This window comes from Carassius auratus, chromosome 29, assembly GCF_003368295.1.
Source record: "Carassius auratus strain Wakin chromosome 29, ASM336829v1, whole genome shotgun sequence".
Classification (NCBI taxonomy): Eukaryota; Metazoa; Chordata; class Actinopteri; order Cypriniformes; family Cyprinidae; genus Carassius; species Carassius auratus.
In genome coordinates, this window is record NC_039271.1 from 17,785,788 (window position 1) to 17,804,221 (window position 18,434).

The 18,434-nt window shown below is 44.1% G+C and overlaps 1 protein-coding gene across 1 annotated transcript in view; it reads right to left on the reverse strand.

The window, feature by feature from the left end:
• LOC113048251 (IQ motif and SEC7 domain-containing protein 3) overlaps positions 1 to 18,434 on the reverse strand; it is a 198,298-nt gene that overhangs the window by 44,419 nt on the left and 135,445 nt on the right. The window contains 1 exon segment of the mRNA XM_074559827.1: positions 13,131 to 13,253. Within this exon segment, the coding sequence (XP_074415928.1) occupies positions 13,131 to 13,253 (123 nt within the window).

Consider the following 18,434-nt stretch of genomic DNA (forward strand, 5'->3'; position numbering starts at 1 on the left):
TGTGGAAACTTAACACTGGACTTCAAGCTGCTTTGGCTATGAGCTTCTCCACCCTTCCTCCAAACTCTAGGAACTTGGTTTCCTAATGTAATACAGAATTTGCTCTCATCTGAAAAGAGGACTTTGTACCAATGACAACAGTCCAGTTCTTTCCTCCTTAGCACAGGTAAGACACCTCTGATGTTGTTTGAGGTTCATGAGTGGCTTAACAAGAGGAATACGACAACTGTAGCCAAATTCCTTGATACGTCTGTGTGTGGTGAGTCTTGATGCCTTGACCCCAGCCTCAGTCCATTCCTTGTGAAGTTCACTCAAATTATTTAATCGATTTTCGATTGGTTCTCTCGGTTGGTTGTGCATCCTTTTTTTCCACACTTTTTCCTTCTACTCAACTTTCTGTTAACATGCTTGGATACAGTACTCTGTGAACAGCCAGCTTCTTTGGCAATGAATGTTTGTGTCTTATCCTCCTTGTGAAGGATGTCAATGATTGTCTTCTGGACATCTGTCAGATCAGCACTCTTCCCCATGATTTTGAAGCCTAGTGAACCAAACTGAGAGACCATTTTGAAGGGTCAGGAAACCTTTGCAGGTGTTTTGAGTTGATTAGCTGATTGGAATGTCACCATATTCTAATTTGTTGAGATAGTGAATTGGTGGGTTTTCATAAATGTGAGCCAAAAATCATCACAATTAAAAGAACCAAAGACTTAAACTACTTCAGTCTGTGTGCATTGAATTTAATACACAAGTTTCACAATTTGAGTTGAAAAACTGAAATAAATGAACTTTTCCATGACGTTCAAATTTATTGAGATGGACCTGTATGAAGTAGAGATTTATCTTTTCACACTATAATAATAATAATAATTCCTTACATTTATATAGCGCTTTTCTAGACACTCAAAGCGCTTACATTGTGAGGGGGTATCTCCTCATCCACCACCAGTGTGTAGCATCCACCTGGATGATGCAACGGCAGCCATAGTGCGCCAGAACGCCCACCACACACCAGCTTACTGGTGGAGAGGAGACAGAGTGATGAAGCCAATCAGTAGATATGGGGATTGTTAGGAGGCCATGATGGTCAGAGGCCAATGGGCGAATTGGGCCAGGATGCCGAGATCACAACTCTACTCTTTTTCGAAAGACATCCTGGGATTTTTAATGACCACAGAGAGTCAGGACCTCGGTTTAACGTCTCATCCGAAAGACACTAAGGATAGTTGAGAGATTTTATACACGTCAGTTACTAAAGTTTCAAATATTAAGTGATGCAAATATCAACAAGAAAGCAACACAATACATAAAGAGCCAGGTCAAGGACAAACATGAGAGTCATGACTAACTGTCACAAAAGTGTTGATTGTCAAGGTAACATCAAAGAGTAAGGAACGAGTGTATCTTAACTTTTTGGGGTGTCTTTGTAAATATGGCTATTATTGTGTGCTGTAAATTATATGTAAACATCTGTTCCCTATCTGTCGGTCACTACGAGTTATGTCGACCGACAAATGGGGTCTCACTTGGGAGGCCAATCATCTCTGATTTTAAGAGAAAACGCCAATGAAATTGGCAAGTGGATTAACACACCGGAGCCACTCCCCGTGCCAACGGGTATAAATAGGGCGACAGGTGCGTCCACTCATTAGATTTTTGCTTCGGAGCCGAGTGGTGGATGAAGAAATCGCTACAAAGCCATCATCTTTGTTTTGTTTTAAAACTGTTCCTGGTCGGTGTGACGGCGCATTACAGCGGTGTCCCTGCGAGTCGGCAATTCCCCTGGGCGCTTCGGCTAAAAGAGACAGTTCTAAAAGAGCAAATCACGGACGATTCGCGTCTTTTTCAAGATGCCGTTTCGTCCGTGTCCTTCTGGATACGGTCGTTTCTTGTCTTCGGTTGACGGTCACGAGCGTTGTCTGCAGTGTCTGGGCGTCCAACACGCTGAGGCTGCGCTCGTGGATGATTCATGCGTCTACTGTGGGCGTATGAACATGGCAGCGCTGTGATCGCGTCTCTCACTCCTCAAGGGGAGTGCAGCAGACCCCTCTGTCGCCACCCGTCCCGGTCTCTCTGGCTCGAGCAGAGGGCCGCCGGCTGGCGCTCTGGGAGATCTGAGGATCATAGTGAGAGCTTCTCCGCCGGGCCACGCCCCACGGACCTCTCACTCCTCACGCAGCGACTGTCCCGTGCAGCTGCCGACTGATTCTGCTGGGCCGTCTCACAGCGGTCCCAGCGTGTCTTTCGGTGCGCCGCCCAAAGACCAGATGTCGATTGCTGCATCGGGGGATGGGTTATCGACCTCTGAGGATGAAGGTTCGGCGGGGCTGCCCCCCTCGGGTGTTGTCGCTGCTGCTGAATCGGACTTGGAGTTGTCGGCCATGCTTGCCCGGGCAGCCGTGAGTATCGGACTGGAGGTGACTACACCGCCCAGTCCCGAGCCCTCACGGCTGGATGATTGGTTTCTCGGCGCGGGACGCGGCTCACAACCTCGTTCTGCTCCGGTGCCTTTCTTCCCGGAGGTGCATGAAGAGGTGACGAAGTCGTGGACGGCCCCTTTCACGGCCAGAAGCCGCTCTTCTCCCTCTTCCATCCTCACCACCCTCGATGGCGGGGCAGCCAGGGGGTACGTGGAGGTTCCCCAGGTGGAGAGGGCGGTTGCGGTGCACTTGTGCCCACAAAACACCGCCACTTGGAGGAATCGTCCGCGTCTCCCGTCCAAGGCCTGTAAGCTGACGGCCGCACTCGCTGCCAAGGCTTACAGTGCTGCGGGCCAAGCTGCCTCTGCCCTGCATGCCATGGCTATCCTGCAGGTACACCAAGCCAAGGCACTCAAAGCTATGCACGAGGGTGGTACCCGGGGTTGATGCAGGAGCTGCGCACAGCTACTGACTTCGCCTTACGGGCAACGAAGGTCACGGCGCGGTCCCTCGGGAAGGCGATGTCCATGCTGGTGGTCCAAGAGCGGCATCTGTGGCTGCACCTGGCTGAGATGAGGGACATGGACAAAGCGCGCTTTCTCGACGCCCCCATCTCCCAGGCAGGCCTGTTCGGCGACACTGTCGAGGACTTTGCCCAGCAGTTCTCGGCGGTACAGAAGCAGACTGAGGCCATCCAGCACATCCTGCCCCGACGTGTCTCTCCGGCTGCCACCGTTCCGTCGTGGGTAGCGCCTCAGCCTGCTCGTCGCCGTGGGCGCCCCCCTGCGTCCTCTACGGCAGCTCCGCCCCGTGCTGAGAGTTCTTCGAGGCCGGCGCGTCGAGCCCCGCGCAGGAGAGCGGCGCCCCCCGTGTCACTCCCGGCTGCGAAGTCCTCGAAGAAGTCGACCAAGCGGCCCTGACACGGGCAACTCGGAGATGCGGAGAACTGCTCTTCAGGAGATGGCGAAGACAGCGCCACTCCTTCCCCCGGAGGAGGGCCGGGTGGAGAATCTTCAGTTTCTGTTTTGTTCTGTTCCACCACTGGCCACATTTTCAATAAAAGAGCAAATTCTCCTTCCTCCGAGTTGCAAGGCTCGTGGGTTGACAATGAGCGACGCGCAGCTTCCTCACTCTCACCCACGATGCCCCCTTTCGCCAGCGGCCAAGAGGTCGCGGTTCGGAGACACAACGCCTCTCCACGCGTCTCTGGCCAGTTCCTCCGGGAACACGGGGAGTGTGGTTGCGATGACCCAGGACGCAGTGCCTTCTGGGCCTTCCGGCACGACTCCCCATCGCTGCACCACTGCGGGTATGTCGACTGTCCCTTTGGTGCCACTTGTACGGTATCTGGGAGCGTGGCTTGCGCTGCCCAACCCGTCACGCTGGCTCATCCGGACGGTTCGACTCGGCTATGCGATTCAGTTCGCCCGGCGACCCCCCAAGTTCAATGGCGTGCTCGAGACTTCGGTGGCAGTCCAGGACACCCCTGTCTTGCGCGAGGAGATTGCTGTCCTCCTGGCGAAGGATGCAATCGAGCCGGTCCCTCCAGCCGAGATGAGGACGGGGTTTTACAGCCCTTACTTCATCGTGCCCAAGAAAAGCGGTGGCCTTCGACCTATCCTGGATCTGCGAGTCTTGAATCGGGCCCTACACAAGCTCCCGTTCAGGATGTTGACGCAGAAACGCATTATCAAATGCGTCTAGCCCCAGGACTGGTTTGCAGCGATCGACCTGAAAGACGCGTACTTTCATGTCTCTATCCTCCCTCATCACAGACCGTTCCTGCGCTTTGCTTTCGAGGGTCAGGCATGGCAGTACAAGGTCCTCCCCTTCGGCTCTCCCTGTCCCGCCGTGTCTTCACGAAGGTCGCGGAGGGCGCCCTTGCCCCACTTTGGGAAGTGGGCATCAGGATCCTCAACTATCTCGACGACTGGCTCATTATGGCCCGGTCCCGAGAAGAGTTGTGCGATCACAGGGACTTTGTGCTTCGGCACCTCAGTCAGTTGGGGCTTCAGGTCAACCGGGAGAAGAGCAAGCTCTCCCCTGTGCAGAGAATCTCTTATCTCGGTATGGAGTTAGACTCGGTGAGTATGACGGCACGTCTCACCAGCGAGCGTGCCCACTCAGTGCTGAACTGTCTGAGTTCCTTCAGAGGCAGGACAGTGGTACCGCTGAAACACTTTCAGAGGCTCCTGGGGCATATGGCATCCGCAGCCGCAGTCACGCCGCTCGGGTTGGTTCATATGAGACCACTTCAGCACTGGTTACACTCCCGAGTCCCGAGATGGGCATGGCGCCGCGGTACACATCGTGTCACCATTACACTGATGTGTCGCCGCCTATTCAGTCCTTGGTCGGACCTTGCTTTTCTACGGGCCGGCGTGCCCTTAGAACAAGTGTCCCGGCACGTTGTTGTCACAACAGATGCCTCCAACTCGGGCTGGGGCGCGACATGCAACGGGCAGGCAGCTTCAGGGTCCTGGACAGGACCTCGACTGCTTTGGCACATCAACTGCCTGGAGTTGCTGGCAGTGCATCTAGCTTTGCGACGGTTTCGTCCGCTAGTGCTGGACAAGCACGTGTTGGTCCGCACGGACAACACTGCGGCTGTTTCGTACATCAACCGACAGGGCGGTCTACGATCACGTCGCATGTCTCAACTCGCCCGCCATCTCCTCCTCTGGAGTCAGACGTGGCTCAAGTCGCTGCGCGCTGTCTACATCCTGGGGGAGCTCAATCGTGCAGCCGACGCGCTCTCACGACGGCTCACTTTCCCCGGGGAATGGCGACTCCATCCCCAGACGGTCCAGCTGATCTGGAGTCGATTCGGGGAAGCTCAGGTAGACCTGTTTGCTTCCCACGAGTCCTCCCACTGCCACCTGTACTATTCCCTGTCCCAGGCCCCCCTGGGCACAGATGCACTGGCACACAGCTGGCCTCGGGCTTTACGCAAGTATGCGTTTTCCCCAGTGAGCCTGCTCGCACAGACACTGTGCAAGGTCAGGGAGGACGAGGAACAGGTCCTGTTGGTTGCGCCTTACTGGCCCACCCGGACCTGGTTTTCGGAACTCATGCTCCTCGTGACGGCCCCTCCCTGGCGCATCCCCCTGAGGAGAGACCTTCTCTCTCAGGGGCTTGGCACCATTTGGCACCCGCGTCCGGATCTCTGGAACCTCCATCTGTGGCTTCTAGACGGGACGCGGCAGACTTAAGTGATCTGCCCCCAGCGGTGGTAGACACTATCACTCAGGCTAGAGCCCCTTCTACGAGGCAGGCCTATGCTCTGAAGTGGAGTCTGTTCACGAATTGGTGTTCTTCTCACCGAGAAGACCCCCGGAGATGCCCGGTCAGAGTCGTGCTTTCTTTCCTGCAAGGTAGGCTGGAGCGTGGGCTGTCACCCTCCACCCTGAAGGTGTATGTGGCTGCCATTGCAGCCCATCACGATGCAGTGGACGGCCGGTCCCTGGGGAGGCATGACATGATCGTTAGGTTCCTGAGGGGTGCCAGAAGGTTACATCCTCCTAGGACACCTCTGATTCCCTCCTGGGACCTCTCTATTGTCCTGGCGGGACTTCAGAGGGGTCCCTTTGAGCCGCTGGATTCAGTCGAGCTAAAGTTCCTGTCTCTCAAGACAGCGCTCCTGATCGCGCTCACTTCCATCAAGAGGGTCGGGGACCTCCAAGCATTTTCGGTAAGTGAAGAGTGCCTTGTGTTCGGGCCGGCCTACTCTCACGTTGTCCTGAGACCCCGGCCTGGATACGTGCCCAAGGTTCCCACCACTCCCTTCCAAGACCAGGTGGTGAACCTGCAAGCGCTGTCCCTGGAGGAGGCAGATCCAGCCTTGTCGTTGCTGTGTCCCGTGAGAGCGCTGCACATATACGTGGACCGCACCCAGAGCTTCAGAAGCTCTGAGCAGCTCCTGGTCTGCTTGGAGGTCAGCAGAAGGGGAAGGCTGTCTCTAAGCAGAGGTTGGCCCACTGGATAGTGGACGCCATCGCCTTGGCTTACCATTCCCAAGGCGAGCCGTGCCCCCTGGGGGTGAGGGCCCACTCCACACGGAGTGTGGCCTCCTCCTATGCGTTGGCGCACGGCGCCTCTCTGGCAGACATCTGTCGAGCTGCGGGCTGGGCAACACCTAACACCTTTGCAAGGTTTTACAACCTCCGTGTAGAGCCAGTTTCTTCCCGTGCGTTGGGTAACAGGTAATTGGCGGGAAGGGCTGGCTGGGTGTCTCGCTTGCTGCGCCATTCCCCCTAACACGGGGATGTGAGCGCCTTCTTCTCCCAGTAGAGTTCCCCGGTTGGCGTACCCTGGTCGAGCATCCTCCAGCACCCTCGGCGTCAGACTTGGCGGAGCAGTCTGTCGCCAGGCCTAGTACTGGCGTTAGCATGCCCGGAGCCGGTCAGCCCCTGTACTGGGCTAGGTGTCCATATGGCTGGGTTCCCTACGGGTAATCCCATATGTGTATTCTTCCACGGTAAGGTTTCCCTCTTGGCAAACCCGTGTCTTCCCTTGACAGATCGCTCTGTCAGTCTCTTCTGGCAGCCGTTCCATCCCTACTCCTAGGTAGGACCTGCCTCAGAGACCCCTTCCATATGTAGTTCTGCCCCCTGGGTCAGTCCATATCGGTATATCCACATGTCACCTCCCTACGGGTAGGATGTGGTCTCCGTAGCGACCTTTCCTAAAGGCTCGCTTCCCCATTGTCTTGCCAGCTGAAAGAACAAATAGGGAAGATTTGAAGCAATCTTTCACTGAAGGTTGAAATCCCTTCCATTTACTTCATGTGGGCGGAACAGCAGCATGGCCTTCTCCAGCAGCGATGTACTCACCCTTTGGCCCCTTCGGTACCAAGGTCAGTGAATTTGCGCTTGGGCTTTGGGAAGGTTACGACCTTAAGCGTAGCTTTTGTGGCACGCCAAGGCTTGTCATCAATTGCAGCGCCTCAGGGTTGTGACGAGGTTCAGGTTATGGCGTTTTCCATAGGACCCCATTTGTCGGTCGACATAACTCGTAGTGACCGACAGATAGGGAACATCTCGGTTACTTACGTAACCCTCGTTCCCTGATGGAGGGAACGGAGACGTTATGTCCCCATGCCACAACCTTGAACCATTCGCTGTTGCCGAGACACGTTCTCGGCTCCTCAGCGTAAAACCTAATGAGTGGACGCACCTGTCGCCCTATTTATACCCGTTGGCACGGGGAGTGGCTCAGGTGTGTTAATCCACTTGCCAATTTCATTGGCATTTTCTCTTAAAATCAGAGATGATTGGCCTCCCAAGTGAGACCCCATTTGTCGGTCGACATAACGTCTCTGTTCCCTCCATCAGGGAACGAGGGTTACGTACGTAACCGAGACGTTATGTGAAATAGTTGGTCAGGGCATTACTACTTAATAGAAAAAAAAAAAATAATGTTCCTCCTTTTAAAAAATAAGGGGTATCTGTCATAACACTGCATCAGTTTTGTGTTTAATTTTTTTAGATCTGAATGCACTGTATAATTGTTGATATTTTGCTTTTTTCTATTTACTCAGAGGAGGGGTCACAAAGGCTTGGAGCAGTCTTAGCATTTGCTACAGGATCTGATCAGGTCCCACCAATTGGATTTCATCCTCCGCCTTCTATTGCCTTTCATCATGACACAGAATCTCCACAAAGATTTCCAGTAGCAAATACATGCATCAACTGCCTTCGCCTGCCATTATATAGCACATATGGTGCTTTTAAAAGCAACATGGAATTTGCCATTAATAATACCCAGGGATTTGGCAAGGAGTAAGTGACAAAATTGATTGATGTTAAAGTTATGAAGTGTTCTTATTGAGGCATTTGTTTTATTCTAATGACAACACTTTATTAAATAATGTTAAGCAGTACTTGTTTAAACCTTTACTAGAATTTAAAAATTTTCAACTGTTGGATATCTTACAAGCATTTCCATAATGCAATGTTTGTTAACACTTGTTTATGAGTTCGAAGTCAGAACAATAGCAATAAAGCACTTTTACTGTGTTCTATCCTGTTGTCTTTCCAATAATTGTACAAGTGCCAAAAACAGATCAATTCCATGATTACCATCATTTTGTAATGGGTTAAATGTTTCCAGAATGTTTGCCAAGGTAGAGTCATTTGGGCAGTAAATGTTTTCAGGAACTATTACATTATTCCTGGTCTGTAGTTCAGGTTCTGGTCTGTTTTCATTGATGTCAACATGTTCTTCATTGTTCAAAACGCCAGATATAGCTGTGTTGTTTATTCCAATATGACTCACAATACCTCTGTGCCATAACTGCAGAGGAGTTTGTCCTCTTTCAGTTGACAGTCCGTGGTTATTCCACATGTCCCTAAATTCCCTAACTGCCCTCTGGATCCGAGGCAAGTAAATAAAATGCAAACAAAATACATGAAGCTCACACAGAGAGTCTAGTATACATTGTTCCTCCATGAAAGTGAACAAGTCTGAATAATAATATGAAACCACTCTGTTCAGCTCTGCCCATAAACGTTCGATCCGTTGATTATGCACACTGCGACCCGTAATGACACTTCCTCTATTTAATCCTCTTCTATTTAACATGTAACGTGCAACCTCAATGTTTTCCATGCCATGGTCGCATCTAACCCTTGATGGCAATCCAAAGTTTTCAACCCCTTCTTGAAACAAAGACAGAACACTTGATGCTCTATTATTGTTCAGACAGTCGAGGTAAATAATGGTGCGGCTAAATCCATCAACACACCCGTGGAAAACCAGCCTCCATCTGACCAGTTTATGGTTTCCGTCTATATGCCTGTTAAGAGAGAGAATTAATTAGTGGCTTATATTTACTAAGTGTTTAATTGTTTTATAATGTCACGTGGAATAGGAAAATTAAACCATCGTTTAATAGTGTTGCACATTATTTTGCGGGATGATTTATATTACAACAAATAACACTTAATTCTTTAACATTAGTTAATTTTAAGGGATATTTTAATACATTGACAAATAACTGTTGGACATACCAGAGCTGGTTAGGAGTTTGCACAGAATAAATTCTTCTTCTGACGGCCCGTCGGCGCCTGAGTGACCTTCCAATAGGATCTAGCTCATGTAAACACTGTCTCACCCTCCAACGCTGGATGTGGATGGAGCGAGACCGGAGACTGCCCAGAATGTAGGTCTCGCCAGCATTTGGAGTTCTTTGCAAAATCTGTCTGACAAGAGTGTTCAACTCATAGTTAGACAGTTCTGCAAACTCCAGAGGTCTGATTTCAAGACGCTGCCTGTGCTGGAACAAAGTGTGGCGGTCTATTCCTAATAAGGATGCGATTCCCTGCCAGTTAAACCCAAGCCGCAGACAATGACACAGCTGCTCATACGAAATGTCGTATCTCGGACGACCTCTGTGGCCTGTGATATATGTAGGTGGTGGGACTGGTCCTAGTCTAGCTCCAGCAGGTCTTCCAATATCAAGCGGATGTGTGATTTGGCGCAGTGTGCGGTACAGCGTCTCGAGAATAACGATGCATTCTCTGGTTTCGGCATTTTGATCATAACGAACCACGGACAAAAGACTGTTAATTGTTCTTGCATGGTTATCTAAGTCTCGATAAAGTGTCTCTCTCGGCTCTTGCTGTATACGCGTTAGGCACTGTAATACGCTATTAAAGAAATCGACTATATCGTCTTTATTGCAACTTGCACCCGCAAATAAAGCACTAACAAACGTCATGGCTATTAAGGTCACTCTGAAAAACATGTCGAGCGGGATAAAGAAGACATAATATTAGACTTCCGTTTGCACTGAAATGCCTTCCGTTTACACTGAAAAGTTCACGCACATCCACATATGAAATCACTTGCAAATATATGTATGTTCACAATTAAATCATACCTCTTTCTTGTATGAACTATATTCATTAGTGAATTTTATTTTGTATGTATGCGCGAGTGTTTTATGGATGTGTGTGCGTGCATCGAGTTTATATGTATGTGCGAGCGTTTGTAGGTGTATATGCATGGACCAAAGTTTATGTATATGCGAGAATGTATTGGTGAGTATGCATCGAGTTTATATGTATGTGCGAGCGTTTGTAGGTGTATATGCATGGACCAAAGTTTATATGTATATGCGAGAATGTGCAGGTGTGTTTGTATGCAGCGAGTTTATATGTATGTGCGAGTGTTTAATAGGTATATATGCACGGATCAATTTTATATGTATATGCGAGTGTTTGTAGGTGTATGCACGCGTCAAGTTTATATGTATATGCAACTTATTCACTAGTGTGTATGCATACGTTGCTAACATTATATGTATTGGTATCGATTTCATATTATTGTACACGTGTATATTATATATGTATCTTTGAACATCTAGTAGTATGCATGTATATGTGAGTAATTTATAGGTGTGTATGCACGTGTTATATGTATGTATTGATAAGCGAAGTTTGATTTAAATCCTACACGGCGCCTCATAAAATATTACTGTGAAATATGCTCAAACCATGCTAATATTCCAGTAGTATTTTCTCTAGCCCAGATAATTAATGCAACTGCAAAACAACTTAACTAAAGTCAAGCAGTTAGTCAGAAATCTATATTCTCACTTGATTAATACTATACCTCATGCTACATTTAGCCTGAAATTTAACTAACCCTGGATGCAGATTTGCGTTAACATAAGCCTTCACTTAATCTACTTGAGAAAATAATTTCGGAGTAAGTCAGAATAAAATCAAATCTAACAATTTATTATCAGTCAGGTAAATATGTATTATGCCAATTACATAGTCAGACATCAAGACATCAAATTATTAAAGATGAATCTAAGAGTAAAAGATGCATACCTGCCAATACACATCATACTGTGGGCTCATTCCAGCTACAGAAGGCCCTGAACCTTTTGCAACATTTGCTTAAGTATATCAGACCAAGACAAATAACCCCGAAGATGGAGACAGAAACTAACAATTGGAATTTGCATTAACTCAGGTCCCAAACCTGAGTGGTTTACAACTGAATGGGAACAGAAAGTAGTTTACATGGAGGACCCTGGGAAAGGACACTCCCATTACAGTAATCAAAATATCTCTTGACTCTTAGGATATGTATTATCTTTTAGTCTACTTTTGTAAGATTGAGACCATTGTACCAGTCGCCCTGAGACAATTCAAATGACACCAAACATGACTGTAAATATCACTTGCATTAATGTAGAATATTATACTATTGACCATTCTGAGTGAACCAAGTGGAGGGAGGATGGGTAAGGAAGGGGATGAGAAGGAAATGTTAACATATGTGAGAGAGGTGTTTCCTGCACCTCCAATCAGGGAAATGTGGGAAGAGATGTCTATATGTTAATGGCACTGTGTGTCTTTTGAGTGTCTCAGAAGATCAAAGTGTCTAAGGTTCTGTAATTCTTACAATGTTATATTTCCCATACATTTACCTCTTCTCCCACATTTTTTTTTTTTTTTAGGTTTGTGAAATATGCAGGAAAGACAGCCGGGAACAGGCTGGATTATGTTATGCAACCACAGTTATTTATAAACCAGTGTCTCACAAACAGATGCAGATGTGTGCAACACTCTCTCACACACACAACAGCAAAAGGATAATCAGCAGTCGTGTTATTTCCATTGCTGAAAACAAAAGCACATTTGGCTATCACCCTAGAAATGCTCATAGCTGCAACTGCATTAAGATTCAGATTCACAATAAGAGCCTCTGTGGCATATGAATGGAAAGTAATTGTGCTAGCAAGATGAGTATTTGGATTATCAGACCATTCCTAAGTAAACCCACACTAGCATTTGTGCCATAGGAGAAACATTATACACTTGCACAGATCAAAGTGATATCACCTTATTACACATTGCATAATGTAAACTAAAACAACAACAACAAAAATATATTTAAAATAGTTCCCATACACTGAAATAAAGGATATATAAATATAATATTAAAAACATTTTGTTTATTTCAACTTAAATTTAAATCAAGTTTAAAGCTTAAATTTAATTACTAATAAATAAATGAAAAAATATTTGATAAAATAAAAATAAATGAAATCTAGAAAGAAAATAAAATAAAAAATGAGAACAAATAATATCATTAACAAAATATAATTTATATTCACGCATAAAAGATCATTAAAATTTGATACATTTTGTAAGAAAAAATTGTTAAGAATTCTAATTCTAATTCTTTAAATAAAACAATTGATTTAGAAAACTAGAAAATAATGAGAAATTGATGAGAGAAAATATACATTTTAAGTAGCTTGTCACAATATTGTTTCCTTTAACTTATCATCACGTTTTGTTTTTGCCTTTACTAGTTCATTTAAAATGGTCCTGCAGTGTAACAAATAATAAAAGTACAAATATTTAGTTTCTCTGGTAATATGAGAAACTTTTAACGTTTATAATGTTACACTGCATATACATTTCCCAAAAATGTTTCATGTCAACTACCCAACTGCTTTTCAAATTAAACCTTAAATCCATTACTTCAGTATAATACAGCTCTGTATTCCATGAGAATGGGATTGATTTATGGAGAGCATTAAGCTTGCTTTTTAATCCTTCAGTGCAGAGATGAAAAAGTTCATAATCACAGGTATCCCATCAGCCCCGGCTTTTATCTTCCCCTCACATATGAAGGTGGCAGGAGCATTTATGTGTGTGTGTGTAACAATGTCTGGATTCTCACCTGAATGCCTCTATCAGTCTCTCCACTTTTTGTGCTTCACCTTGCACACGGATATGAGCCTGAAACTTCCTCAGAGCCTCATCCAACTCCATCCCCGAGAAATCCATCTCATCCACCACACAGCTATCAGAAAGAAGGAACAGGCAGAAAATGAGAGAGGGAAAGAGAGTGTGTAAGAAAAACAAGGCATTAAGCAGACGCGGGGCCAGCTCTATGGTCAGTGGTTAGATTAGCCCAGACTTATGTGGAACTGTATGGGGAGGTCCTTTGATGAAATGCTGGAGTGTCACATACTTTGTAATAATTTAATTTAATTTAATTATTTTTAAAATGATGTGTTGAACTGATCAAGTCTAACAGTAAAAACATTTATAACATAGCAAAAGATTTCTGTCTAATAAATGTTGCTTTTTGACCTTTCTATGCATCAGATTTATACAAAAACACTGTGCAGCACAATTCTTTTCAACACTGATAATGATAAGAACTATTATTAATAATTGAGAACCAATGATAGTTAATAACAACTGAGCACCATATCAGCATATTACAACTTCTGAAGGATCATGTGGCACTGAAGACTTGAGAAAAATCTGTTTAAATATATTACATAGAAAACAGTTTAAATCTAATAATATATCACAATGTTACTGTTTTTTTTGCAGGTCCAAAAAAAGTTAGTTGTCACAAACTGCCAAGCATACTTTTTATTTTTACACATTATTATTAGACTTTGTGTCAATTTGGCATGAACTGTGCAAGTGAATATTGACTAATGAAGATAATGTGATACTATGTGTTTCCAGATCGCCACTATCTCTACCACTCGCAAACCACACATCACACAATGTAGGCAGCGCAATCTTACAGATTTTTTGTAAATTTGGCATGAATTGTGCAAGTGAATCTTTACTAATGTAGAGAATGCAGATCAACCAATTAGAAACCATTTCTCTGAAAGAGCTCAAAGGTTCATCTCATGAATCTTCAGTTGGAAAGCCTATAGTGTATAGACAGAAGAGTTACAAATTCATATTTATTCAGAGTTACATTATTAATATGTGCCCATATTTATTTTTCCTTTTCTTTTTCACATTGGCATTGTAAAGGTTTTTGGTTTATTTTGTTTTTGGCTCAGACCACTAGTAAAAGTGTAACAGGGAATTCTATCCAGTCTCTTTCAATCAATATCCCACAATCAATACTGTTTCCCACAAAACAGTAGTTTACATCAGAACATACATCAGTTATATTGACAACATGACTAAGCAATTTGACTGTCATATCCGTAAACAATGGCACAAGAACTTGTCATTCTGATGGCACTGACATGTTCATTGACACCAATATTTATTTTTGAGAGACGAACTAAGGATTTTGAGCAAGAGACTGACTTTTGCAGGTAACCCGTTTTGTTTTTCTATTTTTATGAGTTGCTTTGAGAAATGGGGTGGCAGTGAATGGGTGAATGTGAGGCAACTTGTAAAGCGCTTTGGATGGCCATGGGGTCTGTTGAAAGCGCTATATAAATGCAGTCCATTTACCAAATGCACTTACTGTTTTGCAAATCTCAAGGATGATTCGAGAAATGTATCAAAGCAACTGAGAAAAACTGTAAAAGGAATTATTCATACAAAATGCTATTTATTTCTACTATTGTCTATAACTTACATTTCTTTCAAATGCATGGGAACATGATTATAACATGCACATGTACAGAAAGTCACTTAGTAGTCACTATAAAAGCAGTTTTAGATTTTTATTCCACCCTGGTTTATGAAGAAGTTTGTTTGTATAGTATTTTTTATACAATGCTTCCCATTACAATCAATAGCCACTTTTGATCAATTACAGTAAAGGTGTTGTAGCTAAATAAAGGTATATACAATTAGTTTATCAGCTTATTTAAGTCTAACTTGAGCTTGTTTTTATGCATTAGCAGACCAGAAAAATGACTAGCCAGAAAATTTTGGAAAATATTGTATTAAAGCTGCAGTTGGTAACTTTTTATGCTCTAGCGGTTAATAAACAGATCTGCTTGCATCTTGCGGAAGAACATTGTATACGGAGCTACTTCTCTCTGTTTATGTCTATGAAGAATCACAAAGGTACTGGGTTACTCAGCAGTGGTACCCCCAAGCAATCTAAAATAGTCTGAATATAAACACTTATTATAGGTGGACACTAGTGATTCAGGACGGGCTAAAAACACAGTTTGGAAAATGGATTCATGGTGTACTCGCTTATATACATTTTGTAAATATTGAACACAGAAAAAGTTACAGACCACAGCTCTGATTGGTTGTTTCTTACCGGGAGTGGTGTATTTTTGCAAAGGGCAATAGGACCACTGGGAGGAGCCAGAGGAACTTGATTTTTTCAAAGGTTACCTGTTTCGTATTCTACTGTCAGGACAAAGTGACAGGTTTAACCTGTTAGCCAGCACCAGAATGTCATCGTCCTGAAAGCCTCTAAACTCGCACGTGTCAGTGTTTACGAATAGATTAAATGAAACGGGACAAATTTAATCTTGACAAACTATGTATCATTACAAAGATCTAAGCTTCAAGCATCGACGACAGATCACTGTTTTTCAATGGAAAGCTTATAAAGACTGTACTTGCTACATTTGTGTAAGAAGTACACATAAAAACATTAGCAATGGAAACGCTGTACATACCAGATCTGTCGTAATAACGAGTCATAAACACATCCACAGCTCTAAATCCTGGTTTAGTAAGAAAGGTAAGGGTCCACTGAACGACATCTCATGGAGCACGTTCAGTCCAACGAAGCAATAACTTTGTAATATGGATCATAATTCCTTTGTTTACATTTCAGTTCTTCAGCGACAGAATTGTTTGTGTCCATAATGGAATAACTCACGATCAGACACTGCGTCTTGGTAGTTAAAACATGGCATGGTTTTGCAGCATACAGTGTCACAAACAGAATGAGACAATTCACTGGAAAAAAGAATGAATGAAAGATAGGCGAAAGATAGTATATTTGAATTTTGGCGCTCCCTCATGACGCGCTCTGACGCACCTGTCAGCTGAAGGAGGCCTTTTTCGCCCTTTTCTTTGTTTGTTTTATTTTTCAACAGTTTTATATATGTGAGAGTGTGTTTTAAGTTGAATGTAAATGTATCTGCATGATTACCATCTGTTTGAGTGCAAATCAGCCCAAATCAGCTCGCTATTACTATATGATCACGGCTATCAAAGTGAATGCGTCTATATGAATAGAGAGAGTGGATTATTTACTTTGGCACAGTTGTTTTATTACCATTTGTATAAGTGGCCATCAGCACATCAGCATTTATTTGCATCGTAATTCATTGTAAATGCTGCATTTCTAGCAATCTCAGGATTTTCTGTAATTGGCAAACAAAGTTAAATCTTTTTTTTTCTTATTATTCTTATTTTTCTTACTCAAATTATTCTTATTGTATTTTTCTAGTGCTCAAATAAATCACTTATATGATATCTAAGTTTATGTCTAGTGTTTTCTAATTGAAAAAAAAAACTATGCAGTGGTATGTTTACTGACTAAATAGTTATAATATTTTCTTAAATTTGGGGGGTGGGGGGTCTAGACACAGTCTCATAAAAATATTATTAGTCTCATTTTTCATGATATCTTATTCAGATTTGAAATAGAAACTCATGAGACATGTGGCTTTCAACCCATTACTTTTCTAGATTGCTCCAGGACTCATTTCATGTATTTTTATATCAAATAAAAAATATTTAAGTGTGGTACAAAAAAAAAAAATCAAGGCACTTCAGTGTCTATAACTTTTAATATTTTTGAGCATTATCAGATCTGGTTGATAAAACGTAAAGCCCAAAGTGTGTTCTTTCCAAAGACACCAAGATTATGTTTATAACACACTGAAGTAGGAAACTGTTACAATTATAAGTTAGGTAGAGCACTTTCAGATGTGAGTCCCATAATGGGGGGTGGTGGCTAACAGATTAAGGTAATCGAGTCTCCATCTCAACGCAGAGATATTCATGTCCCCGCAATGAGAACATGAGCCATCCATGAACGCAGTTTCAGCGTGCTGGAAGGCCAGACATGTGACACCGTGATTGTGTCTGTCACGAGGAGTGATGTATCGACCGCACCCAGAAACAGGCGGGCGAAATGACATCTTTAAAAAGACGCAAATCGAACCTTTATGCTTTCGTGAAAAGAAAAAGCTCTTTCAGGGGTGTTGAAGCGCTCAGGGGAACGCGGGAGCTGTTGCAGGAAACCCAGACAAACTGATGAATCGCGCCGTCACACCAACACCAGCTGACTTGTTTGTAAACACTCCGGTGAAAGCAGCAAGCGATGTGCTCGGCTGCAAAGCCAAAGCTTGAATGCGAGTTGCTCTTACTGCTCCTTATATACCCACTCTACAGGGTGGAGTTTCAAAAGCAGACGTGTCAAGCTTTCTATAGACAGCTCTCTCATGTCTCTTCTTTGAGTATTCACGGAGTTACAGTTCATTTTGTAAATGAAGATCAGCGCAGACAAAGGCTGCAGACATCACACCTTGTTTGTTATCTTTATTTTATAAGTGCACAAATTTCTTTTGTTATTATGTTTGTATTTTTAAGTAGACCCTTTACATTTTCTATTGATGTATTGCGCTTATCTCTACGATCAAAACTGAATTTGTAATTTAAGTTATATTCGGGGTTATCAGGAGAAAATGACTCATAATGCGTATACGCGTTAATTGACTCCAGAGGGTTAAGTAATGCCCGGGACAGTATTGCCAACTTGTGGAACAATCAATTAGTGCAAAACTATGTAATTACATTTGCTTCAATAATAATGAACAAAACTTTATAAAACTGAACGTAACTTAATTCAGAAACTATCAAAAATATGCCATTACAAAAGAAGAAAACACAATGAAAATGAAAAAAAAATGAACACAGATACACAAATTTAACAGGCTCTTCTAATATGCTTCATTCTTTGTAAGTTTTATGTTTGGAGTTTGGACACAAACTTATCGTGGGGGCAGGCTTAACAGTGATCTACTCTGATTGGATAGTGAGCTTTTGATGAACAGGTGCTCTCTGACCGGGAAATACAGATGTCATTCAGTGGTGCACATATTGGAAAGCTATCGCTGTGATTTGTATTACTAATAATGTGAATAATATTTGACATTCGATCGTCTCAGTCTGTAAAGATGAGCTCTTGTCCTTCAAGGCAGTTTGAAGTAAGCTTGTGTGACTGAATGACAATAATTACCAGTAACAAACTGTTGCACACTGTAACATGAAAAACTTACAAGCT